The 17,734-nt window shown below is 39.0% G+C and overlaps 3 protein-coding genes across 3 annotated transcripts; 2 read left to right on the forward strand and 1 right to left on the reverse strand.

The window, feature by feature from the left end:
- Window positions 1-434: 434 nt before the first annotated feature.
- LOC306882581 (uncharacterized protein) lies at window positions 435-4,271 on the reverse strand (the record flags this gene model as incomplete). Its single annotated transcript, XM_079437299.1, has 4 exons — window positions 435-567; window positions 676-957; window positions 3,746-4,021; window positions 4,208-4,271. 4 exons carry the CDS (start codon window positions 4,269-4,271, stop codon window positions 446-448), a joined length of 744 nt encoding a protein of 247 aa, XP_079293425.1. The 3' UTR covers window positions 435-445.
- Window positions 4,272-4,811: 540 nt separating this feature from the next.
- On the forward strand, window positions 4,812-6,136 carry LOC306882582 (hereditary hemochromatosis protein homolog; the record flags this gene model as incomplete). The annotated part of the gene is made up of 4 exons (XM_079437300.1): window positions 4,812-4,842; window positions 5,137-5,406; window positions 5,554-5,826; window positions 5,919-6,136. 4 exons carry the CDS (start codon window positions 4,812-4,814, stop codon window positions 6,134-6,136), a joined length of 792 nt encoding a protein of 263 aa, XP_079293426.1.
- A 630-nt stretch (window positions 6,137-6,766) lies between these two features.
- Window positions 6,767-17,507, forward strand: LOC306882287 (zinc finger CCCH domain-containing protein 6-like). Its single transcript, XM_079436820.1, has 12 exons — window positions 6,767-7,187; window positions 9,278-9,494; window positions 9,573-9,695; window positions 9,780-10,011; window positions 10,116-10,249; window positions 10,329-10,457; window positions 11,312-11,426; window positions 11,562-11,671; window positions 12,037-12,254; window positions 13,682-14,109; window positions 14,223-14,396; window positions 15,222-17,507. The coding sequence occupies exons 1-12, from the start codon at window positions 7,102-7,104 to the stop codon at window positions 16,691-16,693; spliced, it is 3,438 nt and encodes a 1,145-aa protein (XP_079292946.1). The 5' UTR covers window positions 6,767-7,101; the 3' UTR covers window positions 16,694-17,507.
- Window positions 17,508-17,734: the final 227 nt, after the last annotated feature.

Consider the following 17,734-nt stretch of genomic DNA (forward strand, 5'->3'; position numbering starts at 1 on the left):
TTCTGGAGCAGGACCCCATGCCCTTGTCCCCATGCCTACATATGCCCCTGACAGTAAATACAGACTATTTTAAAGTGACTAAAGAACACTAAGGCCTGGTTTCACAGACAGGGCTTAGATTAAGCCAGTATTAGTCCTTAGTTAAATTAGTAGGGTTTTAAGTAGGGTTTGTTTGTTTGTTTTAAATGTGCCTTTTAAAAAAAACAATACTGGTGTACATTTTGATACAAATCAGTAACACTGACATATTTTAAGATATGTCTGTGTATGTTGCTTTCAGTTAAGGCTTGTCTGTGAAACCAGGCATAAAAATGGCAAACATGGATTTACAGAATAAAGACTGAATTATAGATTGTAATGGATTCTACCCAAATAAATGAGTTCTATGCTGTGCTCATCTATAAGCCACAAAGTTCAGATGAACATGCAGTTCAGTTTTTCCCCATTATAATTGAGAACGCCGTTTTCTTCTTAAAATCAGGACAGATACCATGATTCCCAACAGGATGCCAAGAGGTAGTGCATAAGCCCAGTAGAGATGTGATGTGGATGCTGAAAATTCAGGCCCTTCAGAAAAGTTTAAAAACAGTAAAAAAAATGTATTAATGATTTTTATCATATTACTATTTGAACAAACTTTATATTTCACATTTCCAATAAAGTGAGCAAACTTACTCCACTCTGTTATTTTAGGTTCAGCCAAACTACTGTGTCTCACTTCACATGTGTATTCGTCCCCATGCTGTGGGGTGATATTCATATACTTGTACACTCTGAAGGTCCAGTCTTCCCCATACATTAAGTCAGAGGTCTCTGCTTTCACAATGGACTTTTGGCCATTTAAATAAAAGTTTATTTCAATGTCACCAGGGTAAAACCCAGTGGCATAGCAGTAAAGGACATTTACTTTTCCTTGCTGTTCAGGAAACTCAGTATACACACTGACTGAAGGACGTACTGTGGGGGGGAAAAGAACTCAAATTAGAAGTAGTTTGCTCATATACAGGTACACAGTGTTGGGGGTAACGCATTACAAGTAACGCGAGTTAAAGTAACTAGTAAAGTAACGCATTACTTTTTAATTTACAAGAAAATATCTGAGTTACTTTTTCCCCATTTATTGACTGACAGTACGCTGTGAACATGATGTTACTGTAGTTCTAGACTAAATGTGAATGTGCATTAATTCATCTCACTCGCAAAAAACAGATTTAGTATTCATCAAAATAAATTAAAACCGTGAAATGCAAACTCAGAATATGACGCAAACCTGCAATAATTAAATATGTTAAACAACACAAATGTATCTAATCCCATTTTATTAACCAATGTCTTTGCTGCTGACCTTTGATGATCCAATCCAACCATACTAATACGCAAAAATGACTTTAGATAAACTAACAATTGTGCTTCATTGTGTTTTATTGCTGAAGAGTGTTGAACCCTCTTCTCCTGCGTTCTAGTTCACAGCCTGAGGTTTATTCATTACACGTTTTGGTGTGAAAGGGCTTTTACATTTGCTATGATTAGAACTTCTTTTATTAAAAACAATCATGCCCTGCTCATATTTAAAAAGTAACGCAAAATAACGTAACGCATTACTTTCCATAAAAAGTAGCTAAGTAACGTAATTAGTTACTTTTTTAGGGTGTAACGCAATATTGTAATACATTACTTTTAAAAGTAACTTTCCCCAACACTGTAGGTACATCTAAAAAAATTTGAATATCGTGAAAAAGTTAATTTTTTCTTGTAACTTGTTTCAAAAAGTGAAACTTTCATATATTTTAGATTCATTACATGTAAAGTAATGAAAAAGTTTACTTGTTTTAATTTTGATGATTAGAGCTTACAGCTCATGAAAATCAAAAATCAGTATCTCAAAACATTAGAATATTTAAATTTGAGTTTCAATTAATGACCATCTCTACAGAATAAATTCCGGGTATCTCTTGTTCTTTGAAACCACAATAATGGAGAAGACTGCTGACTTGGCAATGATCCAGAAGACGAACATTGACGCCCTCCACAAAGAGGGTAAGTCACAGAGGGTCATTACTGAAAGGTGTGGCTGTTCACAGAGTGCTGTATCAAAGCATATTAAATGCAAAGTTGACTGAAAGTAAGAATTTGGGTAGGAAAAAGTGCACAAGCAACAGGGATGACCGCAAGCTTGAGAATACTGTCAAGCAAAGCTGATTCAAACACTTGTGAGAGCTTCACAAGGAGTGGACTGAAGCTGGAGTCAGTGCATCAAGAGTCTCCACGCTCAGACGTCTTCAGGAAAAGGGCTACCAAGCCACTTCTGAAACAGAGACAACGTCAGAAGCGTCTTACCTGGGCTGTGGAGAAAAAGAACTGGACTGTTGCTCAGTGGTCCAAAGTCCTCTTTTCAAATTAAAGTAAATTTTGCATTTCATTTGGAAATCAAGGTCCCAGAGTCTGGAGGAAGAGTGGAGAGGCACAGAATCCATGTTGCTTGAAGTCCAGTGTGAAGTTTCCACAGTCAGTGATGTTTTGGGCTGCCATGTCATCTGCTGGTGTTGGTCCACTGTGTTTTCTGAAGTCCACAGTCAATGCAGCCATCTACCAGGACATTTTAGAGCACTTCATGCTTCCTTCTTCTGACAAGCTTTATGGAGATGCTGATTTAATTTTCCAGCAGGACTTGCCAAACGTACCAAAAGCTGGTTCAATGACCATGGTGTTACTGTGCTTGATTAGCCAGCAAACTTACCTGACCTGAACCCCATAAAGAATCTATGAGGTATTGTCAAGAGGAAGATGAGAGACACCAGACCCAACAATGCAGATGACCTGGAGGCCGCTATCAAAGCAACCTGGGCTTCCATTACACCTGAGCAGTGCCACAAACTGACCACCTCCATGCCACGCCGCATTGATGCAGTAATTCATGCAAAAGGAGGCCCAACCAAGTATTGAGTACATCTAAATGAACATACTTTTCAGAAGCCTGACATTCTGTTTAAAATAACTTTTTTTTTATGTAATATTCTAATTTTCTGAGACACAGAATTTTGGGTTTTCATTATCTGTAAGCCATAATCATCAAAATTTCAAGAAATAAAGGATTAAAATATTTCACTCTATGTGTATTGAATCTATATAATATATGGGTTTCCCTTTCTGAAATGAGTGACAAAAAATATTGACCTTTTTCACGATATCCTAATTTTTTGAGATGCACCTGTATATGTGTGTTCTTGTTTATGCTACATTGTGGGGACCAAATGCCCCCACAAGGATAGTAAAACCAGAAATGTTTTGGCATTGTGGGAACTGACCTGTGGTCCCCGCGAGGGAAAAAAATTATTAAAAATAATAAATTATGTTTATCTGAAAGTGCAACAATGCAAACAGGTTTACACACGCTTGTTTCTGTGAATTGTGGGTACTTTCCATAGACTTCTATTACTTTTATACTGACCAAATTATATTTTCTATCCCTTAACCCGACCCTAACCCTAAACCTACCCCTTACAGAAAACCTGTTTCCATTGTTACTCTTTCAGATAAACATAATTTACTATTTTTTTATATATTTTTTTCCCTGGTGGGGACCAAAATGTAAAAAATTTCAGGTTTTACGATCCTTGTGGGGACATTTGGTCCTCACAATGTAGCATAAACAGGTACACACACACACACACACACACACACACACACACACACACACACACACACACAATGTCAGTTTAGACATCAGAACATCTGATCAGATTACCCAAAAGTGATTTTGATGAATTTGTTTCTTGTTTGAGTTTCTCCAGGTAATCAGTTTGTCGAAAAAATCCTGCTAACACCTCATACATGCAGAACGAGCGATCACTGCCTTCTAAAACTGAGAACCCGCCACTTGCACTGGGACGCAAGACAAATGTGTTTTTTGCCTGATCGAAGTACGCAAATGTGGCTTCATTCACCAAAACAACCACCGCCTGGTCTATGGAGCCATTCTCCATCATCCGCGTGTAGGCCAGGACATTTACTGTCTGGTAGTCTAAAAAAAATTTAAAATAACACATAACATAACATAACATAACTTATTCATTAATATTACACAGTACAATATTTTCTAATTAATAGATGCAATGAATTTACACATGCTAAGATTGTCTTCCTAAAAAATGCATTACTTCCTGTTGAAGAGGAGGGATGAGAAAACAAAACAATATAATAACTTCACCTGTCCACATGGTGATCTGAGGAGAAATCAGAAGTATTGATATGAATGTCTGTATGATTCTCATGTTTGCCATTCACACAATTTGGTTCGCAGAAAGTAACAAAAAACCAATGTGTTCTTGTTAAAACCGAACAACATAACATAACAATCACATGATGTCTTGACCAGTTTTTCTTTAGGTGTGTTCGACTTGAAGCGGCGCTGCGCAGAATGATCAGTGTATGACATCAAAGTACCGCGAGAGCAATAAGAGAGCAGATGCATCCTTATATGCTTTCGAATGGCTCTCGCGGTACTTTGATGTCATACACTGATCATTCTGCGCAGCGCCGCTTCAAGTCGAACACACCTTTCCTATACTTTCACTTTTGATATGCCATGGTTTTCTTTGACAGGATTTAATATTTTTTTCCCTAAGAATTTTAGTCAGTTCATTAAGGATTACACCCATATAAAGTGATTGCAAATATAAAAGTGGTAGGTGCAAAATAACCGAATTGCACCATTACAGCACAGCAATATAAAAGACCTACTTTCACTTTTAAAATTCAACTTGTAGTGTTGTGAATGCTGGCAAAGCAAAATGCAAGTTTTTATTTTCGTCATGGCTTTCTTTAATACCATCCATGCAGCAGGTAGGACATTTTTTCCAATATAGCTATATTTGTATATTTAATGTAATATTGTGTGGGAGAATATAACAAAAAACAATGGTAAATGTTTTAAGGAGTTTGTGTGCAAGCCTGGATCATATCCAAAAAGGAAACTCAAAACATCAGTCCAGATCTGCTTATTTATTCATTTTAAACTGTGAACTTTATAAAACAAAACATTTCAAATCAAAATTCTGTGCATATTTAAACATCAAATTACCTGCATGTGATCTATAGATATTTAGTAGTAATGCTATTGCAATTGGTTTATTTTAGAAGAACATGCATACCAGCAGTTCATCGGATGTGCATTTAACAATGAAGGGCAAGTAAGCCGTTTCTGGCGCTATGGCTATGATGGCAGAGACATCATGCATGTGGATTTGGCGAAGGAAGCTGTGGTTGCTACCAGTGAACCTGGTCAGCTTCTAGCAGAAGAGAGAAAGAGCAAAGAATACATTAAGAAAAAAGAGGCACGACTAGTAAAGGTGTGTTCTGCAGTGAAAACTGTCTTCCTAAAGTCCAACAACTCCCTCTCCAGGGCAGGTAAATCTGCAGTATATATCTATAAATTGGATGTATACTTCTGATGCATAAATATATTTAAAGTACATATACTGTATAGTTTCTGTTTATATTCAGTTAGTTTCACATTGCAAATTTGATAAACAATTGCTTCCTTTTCAAATGTAGCAAAACCTGCAGTATATGTGTCTTCCGGAGGAGAAAAGAGTCAGGAATATATTAAATGTGTTGTGCATGGCTTCTATCCAAACGTCATTAAAGTACGCTGGACCCAAAATGCAAGGCCAGTCTATTTTGGTGTATCAACTACTGGAATACTCCCTCACAAAGATGGCACTTTCCAGATGACCTCCTATCTTAGCCTTAGTAACGTGAGCGACCACGATGTTACCTGTGAGATTGAACACTTAAGCATTGATGGGAAAATGAGGATAACCTATGGTAAATCGCTCACAAGGGCATACATAATTTATTGGAGCATAATGATAAAATATGTGAAAACTCAACTGACTTGCTCTGTCTCTTTGTTTCAGGGGAGAAATCTTTGTTTCTGTCACAAATCACAGGACATGCACTTACTGCAATGATTGCCTTTCTTCTTGGATTTGCATTCCCAGTGTGCATAACTGTACTGTTTACATGGATAAGGCAAAAAACGTCAAAACCACCCGAGGATGAGATAAAAGACCCAAGTGACGAATCAGAAGCATCTTTATCTTTGAATTCAATGAATATCTCTCAGGAAACATAAAATATTTATTTTCATATTTGTGTAGAATTGAATCCCAAGTATGCACAATGTCTGTATCTCTATAAAAGTATATACAATAAATGTTACATACTAGTTTGTGATGCTTAAGAGTTTGTAAATGTAGTGGAACTTTTTTTCTGCATAGTCTAACATAGCCTACATACTTTACAGTATTGCAATCATTCATTTACACAAAATAAACAGGCTATTTATCATAAATGCATTGGTATTACTGTGTGAATATGAGTTATTCATTTAAGCTTTTATATTGTTTAATTTTGCTCCATCTTAGATCTTGGGCTATTTTTTAATGTATGCATTTATTTTTTTTATTAAATTCCAAAACACGCACAAGGGCTAAGTACATCGCATTGTTTCAGAAAAATAAACATTGGTTAAATAAAAGCAAAAGCAAAACTGTTAATAAAGTAATAAACATCAGAATATAAATAGTGCGTCATCCAAACACGTACGACATTCTCAATAGCCAATAGATTATCAGGAAATTGTTCTCGCGCTTAGGCGCCAGTGCTTCAACCAATAGCAGAGCGAGTCATTGAGTCGGAAAACCCAGCGATTGGCTCCCGCTCACAAACTGGGCGGGACCACTTGCTTCTGCAAGATCCTCGCAGCCATTTTCGCGAAAATGTTGCGGGCGCCATGTCTGTGGAAGATCCAGAAAAAAACCTTCGAACGTAAACACAATATTCTGCGTCTGCAGTCTCGCACCTGGGCTTCTGTGAAACCGCCGGGGACATAAACAAAGCTGAGGGTATCAAAGCTGTGTTGAGACAGCGTTAAACATGAGAGCGGATATAATGTCTGTTAAGCGTCTCATGTGTTGTTGAGACGCGTAAACCGTGAGTTTTTCTCCAGACTGTCAGTATATCAAAGCCTTCAGCCAACGAGTGACTGATGCTCCTTACTCTGGTTGCGGAGAAGGGCCAGTTCCGCTTCCAACCATCATGGCTTTTGTGAGCCTCTTCTCCAGTCCCCCAAGCCCCGTACTTGACAAAAACATGACAGACTGTGAGCTGACAGGGGAAGAAAGGTCGAGTAAACATGTTCTTATCTGCAAATGCTTCACTGTGTGCGTGTATCGAGTGAATGTGGATCTTTTGACACCTATTTGTTTTTGTTTTTCCAAGTACGTTAGGCTTCGTTTTCGTTTTTGGACAGGCCTTTCCCCCAGTTCACATATTTTCCTGCATGTAACTTACTCTCATTTTAATATCTGTTGCAGAGGCAAGCAAGTGACAGTGCTCATCTTTCCCCACTTGTTTGCGCTCTTATTTAGCTGATTTTGAAGGACATTTGGGGTTTTGTAGAAGGCTGTAGTAGCTGGTTATTATTACAGTAATGTTAATAAGTCGTTTCAAGGCTGTTGAATATGTAAATAGTAACGACGCGTACGATGCCCCGCCCACTCACGTTCCATCGGAACGCCCCGCCCACTTGGGAAAGGAAACCATGTCTGGTAGGGATTCATGACAGGACTGTTGAGGCATGTGTTGAGCTGTTTTAATTATCAACCAGTGATGGGAGGCTGTAGAGTTGGCTGAGTCTGTTTTAAGATTATCTGCCCACTTGACCCTATTTATTTTCTTTCATGCATTCCTGTTTTTTTTTTTGTGCATGATTAATCATCATACTTTTTATAACATCACACTGTCCATTTATGTCAGAAATAATGTTGAATCAGTTCATTGAAATGTCATCATTTCTGAACTCATAACTACATAGGTCTAGATAAAATATTTATTAAGTTAGGTAGAAGATAACATCATTTTGTCCCACACTTTTAAATATCTAGGCCATATTTGGAGGATTTTTATGTCCTCATTCTTGAATAATTTCTGACCCCAATTCAGATGAATTTATATCCTATTAATGTAAGTTGCACACAAGTTGCAAATATTTCCAACGGTGCTGTATAAACAGCATGCATTATTGAATAAAGAGATTGCTGGCTTGGCCTTGACACCATTCAGATGCAAAAAAATCTCATTGCAACTTAGTGCTAGTTTCACATTACTGTTTGTAACAACGTAACACCTTGTATCTGTGTGTGTGTGTGTGTGTGTGTGTGTGCGCATTGCATTGCTCATATGTACATTGCTCATATGTTTAATATTGAGAAGTGCAATGTGGTTAAAATTTAATAATTATTAAGTTTTCTTCCATTTCCCTTTGTTTTTGCCCTCAAAGTTAAACACAGAAGACACCAAGTTAGTCATCAAACCAGTAATCTCACATACATAGTCACTACATCATCCCATTGACAAACATTGACTTTGTATTAACTATGTAGAAATAATCGCTTTGTGTTTCTAAACCCACTAAGGTACCATAGTGCCATCTTTTGCATGCTCCATGCTGCGTTATTGTATGTAAAGCCATTTAGCTATGCAAAAAAAAAAGATCTTGGTTTCCTTCTATAGTGGCCTAATTTGGCAAACGCCGAGAGACCTTCAGACTCTCTGTGTTATTGTGTCCTTGTTCTCACTTCAAACTTTAACGCTTGGAAAACTGTTGGGAATTTGACACCTGGCAAAACAAACATTCACATCCGTATTGGTTGTAATCCAATAAGAGTTTGCTGCTCCATTCATTTTGCATTGGTTTATGCTGCTTGATTATGTGACTCTGGAATTACCCAAACAAACTAGGTTTTCATTTATTTCATCTTAAACATATCCAAAAAAAGATGAGTATGTTTTAAATATTATGAACAGAAAACCAATTTGCAGTGTTCTTATCCAGCATATGCTCTTCAGAACAGAATAGACACTTTTGTTTTAAAATTTAGTTATTTTGTTATGATGCTTTTGTAGAGGAGTTTTATGTAAGTATAATTGTATATTTATTGAAGGCCTATGCAAAGCTCACTGCCACAATACTATGGTGGTGTTGTGGGTGTTTGCCAATGCATTGCTATACAGTTTGTAGGATGTTCTCTCTGGTTGCTAGAGGATTGTGGGTGGCTGTTTTTTGGCTCAAGTCTTTAAAACTTCATAACAAACCCCTATTTCTGTGTATGAGCAATAATAGTAATGATGCTTAGCAAACACCATTGAATACTAGTGACTGTTTTGCTATTTCACTGATTTGATAGCACTTTCTTGGCTCTTGATCTCACAGGGAGGATGGGGAATTGGAGGATGGAGAAATAGATGATGAAGGCATAAGCATAGAAGAAGTGAAGGAAACTAAGGAGGAGTCTGAGGAGGTCGAGAAAGACAAAGAGAAGGGAAAAGACAGAGAAAAAGATGAAAAGTCACACCGGCATTCCCGAAAGCGACACAGGAAAATTAAAGAAAAACGACGGTCGAAGAGAAGGAGACGAGACCGTCAAAAGGTACGTTCTATGGTATCTTTTTTGTGCAACTGTTACTAGTTTTTGTCTCTTACCTTTTTTCAACATTTTCCATTTCAGCATCACTCTCCATCCAGTGGCTCCAGCTCAGACAGCTATGACTCAGAGCATGAGCGTCAAGACAGACCTAAGAGCAAGAAGAGCAAAGGAACATATCGTGACCATGATGGAGAATTGGTGCAGGTGAGTTCAGGGTCAGGTACTGTATTTAACATTTCATTAGCAGCAGCTTTCAGTTAACTTTCTTTTCTACCCACGTCCCTCCAGCGGGAAAATGAACCCACAAAACCACCGAGATCAATGCAGCACAAGAACAGCGATTTGGACAAATACAGTGACTACAGTGAAGAAAAGTATGACTATGATGAAGAGGATGATTTCTCAGAGGAGCTGTCTAAATACAAACATGCTAAAGAATCATCTGGTCATGGCAAGGCAGGGCATAAAGACCAGGCCAAGAGACCAATCATGAAGGGACAACAAAAACAACAACAGCAGTGTAAGACTGCATGGGAATTCATTTGAAGACCCAACAGACTAAACCTGTAATTTTGAGCATTCCTTGTAGTTATCTCTCATTATTTTCTTTTACTTGTTATATAGTTGGTGGGCAGCGTGGTAGAGGTCGTGGTGCCATTGGCAGGGGACGGGGAATGCTGAACAAGAATAAGAAACAGAAGGGCAAGAACTGGGGCCGGGGCCGTGGCCGAGGAGGAGAACAGGGTGGAGGAGATGGGGTGAGAATTTCTCATTTTTATGTGAACTATCACCAGTAAGATCTCAGCACACTCATGTTATTGTCTTGTCCTCATACAGGATTCTAAAGGTCCACCCAGTTTCCAGAAGAAGCGTCCAATCATGAGCCAGGAATTCATTAATCAACATACGGTTGAACACAATGGGAGGCACATTTGTAAATATTTCCTCGAGGGTAGATGCATCAAAGTAAGCTAATTTCACTCTTATCACACATATGTTGGGTTAAAGGGGTTATATAATGCCCATTTTCCACAAGTTGATGTTATTCTTTAGGGTCTTAATGAAAAGTCTGTAACATAGTTTGGTTAAAATTTTTCATTGGTAGTGTAAAAACACCTTTTTACGGTGTCAAAAACAGCAGAGCAAGCAGTATTGTGTCATTTTCCTTTAAATGTTAATGAGCTCTGCTGACTCCGCCCCTCTCTTCCGAGCCAATCTCTGAGGGATTGTTTACTTTAGCCGCATTCATCGTGAAACTTTCTAATTAGCACAATATTAGTAAATGCGATTTGCAAAGATTAATTTAAAAAACCTTGTCATTCGCGCGAACATAGATGCATTTAGGTAGATCGAGGGCGCATTCCCTTCAGAACATAAACCTCTTCAGCTGCTGGGAGTAAATGACTACTGCTATGTTCATTATTACATCCAACAACAAGTCACCTCAATCGCTTAGGAGTCATTCTTTTCTACATCTGCTCCGACGGTGAAACAACTGATGACAACTCTCTCAGGGCGGGTTTGAGGTAAGACACCAGTGCAGTCTGTGCTAAAACGCTACTGTCAATCAAACTATCGTGGGAGGACCTTTGTCTGTGTGACGTCACACGGACAGAAGGCTCAATTTGAGAAAGGGGTAAAGATTTTAGTAGATTTTAAAAAAACAACACTTTTATAGGGTGGTTGTTTACATACACTGCCAACACACATTTCAGTTCAAACTACTTATAAAAGTGCATGTAGCATTATATGACCCCTTTAAACAGTATTTCGTTTTATTTGTCAAAATTCAGTTGTAACGTGATCTTAATGCTTCACAGGGGGACCAGTGCAAGTTTGAACATGATAATGTTGTTCCAGAGAAGAAGAAAGAACTGTGCAAGTTTTATGTCCAGGGATACTGTACCAAAGGAGATATCTGTATATACATGCACAATATCCTTTCAAAACATTTCTTGGATAAGTTTTTACAGATTAACAGTAGGAGATAATCATAACTTGACATTAGTCAAAAAAGAAAGGGTTTTCTGTTGTCTATTTCTCGTTTTGGACCTTGACCCTAAAGTGTACGTGAGTATCCTTGCAAGTTCTTTCACACAGGAGCAAAGTGTTATCAAGGAGACAACTGCAAGTTTTCCCATGAACCTTTAACCGATGTTACCAAGGAACTTTTGGAGAAGGTATGGACTGACTTGTGACTTAATATCCAGTTCCCATACAAATGCACACATTTTTACGAATGCTTGAATTTATTATTCAGTTTCCATGCATACACATGCACTATATGCATAATTAAAATACACACTGATTACTGAGAATTTTAAGTAACTTAGATTGTGCTTCAGCTATGCAATGGTAATAAAATGTGTTCTTAGTAACTGTCCAGTTCCAGGTTCACAATTAGAGTTATTTTAGCACTTTATAAGAAGTCTAGATATGAAACTGTCACATCTAGCAAGGTTTAAGTTTTAGCATCAACTCTTGGAACTATTGAATGCCAAATTCAATGAATAAACCTAAACCTAATTTCTGTTGCACATTTTAGATCCTAAATACAGATGATGAAACTGTCAATGAGGATGAGCTGGAGTTAGAAGATCTGAGAAAACAAGGAATTGCTCCACTACCTAAACCACCTCCAGGAGTTGGATTGTTACCCACTCCTGGGCCTGGAAGTCCACCGGATGGAGGCAAGAAGATCCCCTCTCTTTTTGAGATTAAAGTTCAGCCTACTGTGGACTTGGCCCAGAAGATTGCTCTAAGGTACCGTTGGTATTTATTGACATAATCCTCTTAACACTGACTGTTTACATCCAGAATATTTGGCCATGTTTAGTCTGTTTTACATATCATCTAACCTGTTTTAGTATTATCATTTAGCTTTTTCTTATACCCCATTCACAAGTTGGCAATATCAATAAATATATTTTCATTCTACAAGTCAAAATGAAGTGTAGATAATTATTTCTACATTCATAAAGGTCATTATTATTATTATTTTTTGACAAACTATAAAGTTCAGAACCACAGTTACAACCAGTTACTTCAGATTGGCATTGCATAGATTACCTATTCAGTAGGGGTGTAACGATACGCGTATTCATATTGAACCGTTCGGAACGAGGCTTTCGGTTCGGTACGCATTACAAACCGAATGATTCGTTGGACTAATCCAATTACGTTTGGAATATAAAAGCTTAAAGTGTGTGAAATATCAGTGCCACTGCGCTCAACAACGCAGCCCAAGCGACGTCACAGGCATCCCCTTGCTGGGGTGCGTCGAAAGACGATGATCTTGTATTGACGATAGCCAGAGATATTGTCAAAAACATCAATTATTGGCAAGCTTAAGAGGATTTGGCATTTCCAATTAATGTAGGCCTGTTACATTCTTATTTTTTACTAGGTCTATTATTATTATGAAGTTACTTTTATTATTAAATTAAAAGTACAATTAATTTTCCCCCGCAATAATTAGCGCATAACTGGGCCATAGGCTATTTACTCCTCAATTAAAAGGTTTTTTAAAACAGGTCTATTAGGCTATAGGCTACCTACAATGAATTATAGTCCTATAATTAAAATATTAACACTGCAGTCATCAATAAAATCAATTAAATAAAAAGCTATTATTTCTAGCCCCGACTTTCAAAAACAACCTGTTTAACACAAAATACGTTTCTTATTTTTTTTCAGTATGTACGGGCCACAAGAGAAATATAAAGGGAATAAATGGAATAAAACAGCTATAGGCTATATCATTATCAGCATGTTGAAGTAGATTCAGATGCCGAAAGCTTCCTCATTACTCCCATCATTCTGTTTTTACTTTCACTTTCTGCTTATAGTGAATTGATTGAGATTAAGGCGTTCATCGGCATAAACCTTGCGCAGAGTTTGCACGTGTGCAAACCCTGGTGCAAACACGCGCTTGTGTGATATCCATTAGCTCACCCTCATGGTTTAAAACAGAAATATTTCCAACAATGCAACGTAACCAATTGCCCCGCCCCCCGTGTCGTATCGAACCGAACTGTGAATTTTGTGAACCGTTATACCCCTACTATTCAGTATTATAGAAAATTTGAGAAAGATGTTTTCCCCCAATAGTCCAAGTGAGTGTCAATTATACATAGTAAGTTATGTTTTTGTTTCGTTTGTAGCATGTTTGATTGTGGTTTTCATTGCAGGCCCAATTTCTACAACAGTACATCACCCCCTGCTGGACAGTTTCAAGGTGGTCCACAGTTTGGCAGTAGCCCTGAGGATATGCAGGCTGGCAATATGATGTCTTCTCCACCCAATCTTTCCCATTCCCCTCATCCAGGCTCCATAGGGAGCCCTCCCCTACCATTCACAGGTCCTGGAATGCCCCAAAACCCACCAGGCCTACCTCCGCCCCCGGGTTTTGGCCAGTGCTCTCCTATGCCACCTCCAGGTCAGCCGCCTGCTTTTCATGGAAACATGCAATACATGAACCGTCCTCCACTGAATCAACAGGGGGCTCCATTTCAACCTGTGCCTGACATGCAAATGAACATGCCTTTCCAAAACATGGGCCAGATGCCCTCGGAGTTCTTCAAGAATTTGTTTAGCAGCCAATCTCTGGCCCAAGGGGGTAGGTCTTTATTTAGCATTAATTTGTATTTTTTCCATTTAATAGATGCTTTTAAAGCATGATATTTATTAAATATGAATGTATTCATGCCCTGTTCTCCATTGTACCTACAGATGAGGGACCCATGCAGGACTCGCAGCCACATGGTAACGCTGATTCCAGCGGGATTCAGGACTTCCTTCCGGCTGTACAGAAGGCTTTGCTTTTACGTCTCAACCAGAACAAGCAAGACTCTGACTCTCACAGGGATGAGGGACAAGGGTCTGCTCCTCCCAACAGAGAGACAGGTTAGAGTGGGATGTTGGAAATAAACATATTGAAACAATATTGCTTTAACCCTGAACAATAGAGTGCTGCAGGTGTACTAAAACCTGGAAACAAGTTAGTTTTTTGAATTTCTGGATCCATCCTCCTGAAGTCAGTGGGTTTTTTTGAATGGAATTTTGGTCTGTGGTTAACACAGGCTTGTCATGTCTTATTCTAGGACATAAAATATATCAGTAATACCTAATTATTTCAGTGTTTTGAAAAAAATGTGGTTTCTAACAAGTGGCTAAGTGGGACTACAGAGATTGTTGGGGGCTTTAAACATAATCACAGCGAACAGGGAAATTAATCTACTCACTGTTACAGCATACTTTTGTTTAAACTAGCACTCTTGCAAAAATATTCTGACTCAAACTTTCTGACTTTGAAGTAAAGACTAAAAGAGTTGTAGGAAGCTTAATATTGGTGACACTGAAGTCATGCATTTGTGGTTAGCTTTAATTAACATTAGCTTTTCCTCTTCTGCAGATTGTTTTTAGGCTTTAAAATTCATAAAAGTTGTGTTTATTTGTGAAGATTATCGCGATTAACAAAACTTGTTAGAATCATAAACTTCTGTTGGTCACAGAGCTTTTATTTATTTATTTTTATTTTTTGCAATTTTGCTATAATCCAGAAGCTAGTGGAAAAAAACCAGGACCATAACTTTTTATAGATACAGTAGTCAAATCAATTTTAAAATTTAATAGTAATACATTAGCAAAGTTTTTTTAAAATATGAAGTTCCTGGTTCCGGTTTGATTCTATTTGAATGTTCATATTCTAATATCATTTCTGTTTACTAGATGAAGCCCCGAATTGGTACTCCAGTGATGAGGAAGAGGGCAGTAGCGTAACAGCCATCCTTAATACGCTAAAGAAGCAAAATGACATGCTGAAAAACCAGCCTAGCATGGGACCAGCTGACCCCAGACTCCAGAAGGAGCGAGCTTTGCCCAACAATCCTCGAATAAAAGCTGACCCACGTCAGCGTCCCCCAGATCACAGGAAAGATGCTGGAGATGGTATCGAGGACCCCAGGCTTGCCAGAGACCCACGCAAGATGAAACCTTTGGACTCCTCCAAACCTGACCCCCATCGCCACCCAAACCCCCCTGTGTTCCACAAACCTCCCACCGGAGAGGATGATGACGAATGTGAGAGAGAGCTAAGGGAACGAGCAGCCTTGATCCCGTTGGATCCCAGCCCTGGAGCCGTGCTGCGAGACCCCCGCTGTCAAATCAAGCAGTTCAGTCACATCCGGGTGGATATTCTCCTCCAGCGTCCAGCATTTGCACAAACTGTGGTTTGGGCTCCAGAGGACCTCATTCCTCTGTTGATTCCCAAACAGGAGCCCTCAATAAATCTTCCGCTCCCACCTTTAATTGCAGATGCTCAGCTTAACCGTAGTCTTTCCTCCCCACCGGATCACCCTCCATCATTAACCCTAGCACCTCCTGATCCACGTCTGGCAGCTGCCCGCTTCAAAGAGGGAGTCGGGCGACTCGGCAGTCCTCCTGGCAGGACTGTGGATACTCGTCACCACCACCTGGATAAGCCTGTGGACCCACGTACACACAAGACTCTTGATCCCAGAATCAGCCGGTCAGGAAGCCTGGACTCCAAGTTACCGGGTATGAGGGAGAGTCCGTCTGGAGGAGGAGCCTCTGACCCGCGGCTACAACGTGGATCTTCAAACCAACCGGTTGCTGCTTCCACAAAGCCCGAGTCAGAAAAGTTGCCCCCATATGCTCCCCGTCTGGCGTCTTCAATGGGCGCGGGTCTTGAGAGCCCTACCACGCTGTTAGGCGGGATAAGTTTATACGATCCACGCAATCACAGCCTACTCTCTCCGAAACGTGAAAGTGAGGAGCACCCTAAAAAACCAAGCATCCTAAAGCCGTCTACAAAGCTTCCAAGCTCTCCGCCACATGCCTCGCCTTCACAGGGAACAGGAGTAGAAAAAGACGAAAAAAGTCCACTTGATGACTCTGAGAGCAGCACAAGTGGCTGTCCGTCAAATCCTCCTGTGCCTACCGTAATGTCTCCTTGCTCGCCAGTCTGGGCGGCAGCTCCCGCTGTGCACAACTTGCCTATCCAGGCACTAGCAGGACTGATACGGCCTGCTTACACTGACCCGCGGCAGAACAAACCCGTAGGCCCTGCTGCTGGGACTCCACAAGAGGATGAGGAGGACAAAGACAGTAAGAAGAAAGACAGGCCCTTGAGAGATGTCTTTAAAACCTTTGACCCCACAGCCTCTCCGTTCTGTCAGTAAACACACGTATACTGAATATAGCTCATGCATTTACTGTATTCTGTACATCTGTTCTTTGTATTCACCCTGCATGTATATGAAGCTTTTCTATTTATTTATATTTGTTTGTACATATATACTCCCCTGCTGCATCATGATCTAACCAGATGCATTTTTTCTTTTGGCCACTTGTGCATAGATTCTCATTGGATAGACAAGGACTTTATCTACTCAAGAAGCATTTTAAGTACATTTGTATCTGGTATATGGAGACTTTGGTAAGCAGAGTCTGATAAACTGGTGAGTATATGTAATATCAGTGACGCAATGGTTCTGTTGCTGTCAGCGGTTAAAAGGGATGTGTGGCTTAAAGCATTCATATTTGTAGTACTGTGTAATGCATAAAGCTATAGAAAAAATATAACATTTTGCTAAACTCCCACAGTATATATCGCCCTAACTACATACAAATTATATATAAACACTGTAATATAATAACACTTCTATGTCTCATTCAAGTGTGCATTTCATCAAAGCATTTGTGATTTTGGTGATGAAAAGGTTCAAATGAGATTCAATGCAGAGAATCTCCATTGTAAATGGTTTTCTTTTTAACACACGGCTTTTTGTTTTCATCTTTTTTATGGTCATTGTTTCTTGCATAGATAATTGTATTTTATTTGTATATGTTTTTCCACTGAAAATGCTGAACTGCTTTTGTGTTCTTTTACCAGTCTGACTGAAATGCTAATAAGGGAATTTACATAAAGCAGTCACTTTCCTCTTTTTTTAAATTCGATGTCTAAAATAAAATAAAAAGGATTAAGTGATTCTGATATTAGTGTTTTTAAGTTGATGTCACTTTCGTGTTGTGAAGCCCATCACAATAGCAGCCAGCTGAGCAACTCCAGTCACAGTTTTAGCCTTCAGGCTAATGCATTTTACTGTACAATGAACTTTGAGGATAAAAATATCACATCATCAGTGTCCAACTAAATTTCACACTTGATCTCATTTATAATTTACTATCATACTTCTAAAATCCATTAACCATAACTCTTC

This window comes from Barbus barbus (genome assembly GCF_936440315.1).
Source record: "Barbus barbus genome assembly, chromosome: 16".
NCBI lineage: Eukaryota > Metazoa > Chordata > Actinopteri > Cypriniformes > Cyprinidae > Barbus > Barbus barbus.

What these genes read in the sequence shown, in the direction of transcription:
- LOC306882287 (XM_079436820.1), top strand. Translation starts at nt 7,102, where the DNA reads ATGGCTTTTGTGAGCCTCTTCTCCAGTCCCCCAAGCCCCGTACTTGAC. An exon ending in ACAAAAACAACAACAGCAGT is followed by an intron (nt 10,012 to 10,115) that starts GTAAGACTGCAT and finishes CTTGTTATATAG; the next exon opens with TTGGTGGGCAGCGTGGTAGA. An exon ending in AACAGGGTGGAGGAGATGGG is followed by an intron (nt 10,250 to 10,328) that starts GTGAGAATTTCT and finishes GTCCTCATACAG; the next exon opens with GATTCTAAAGGTCCACCCAG.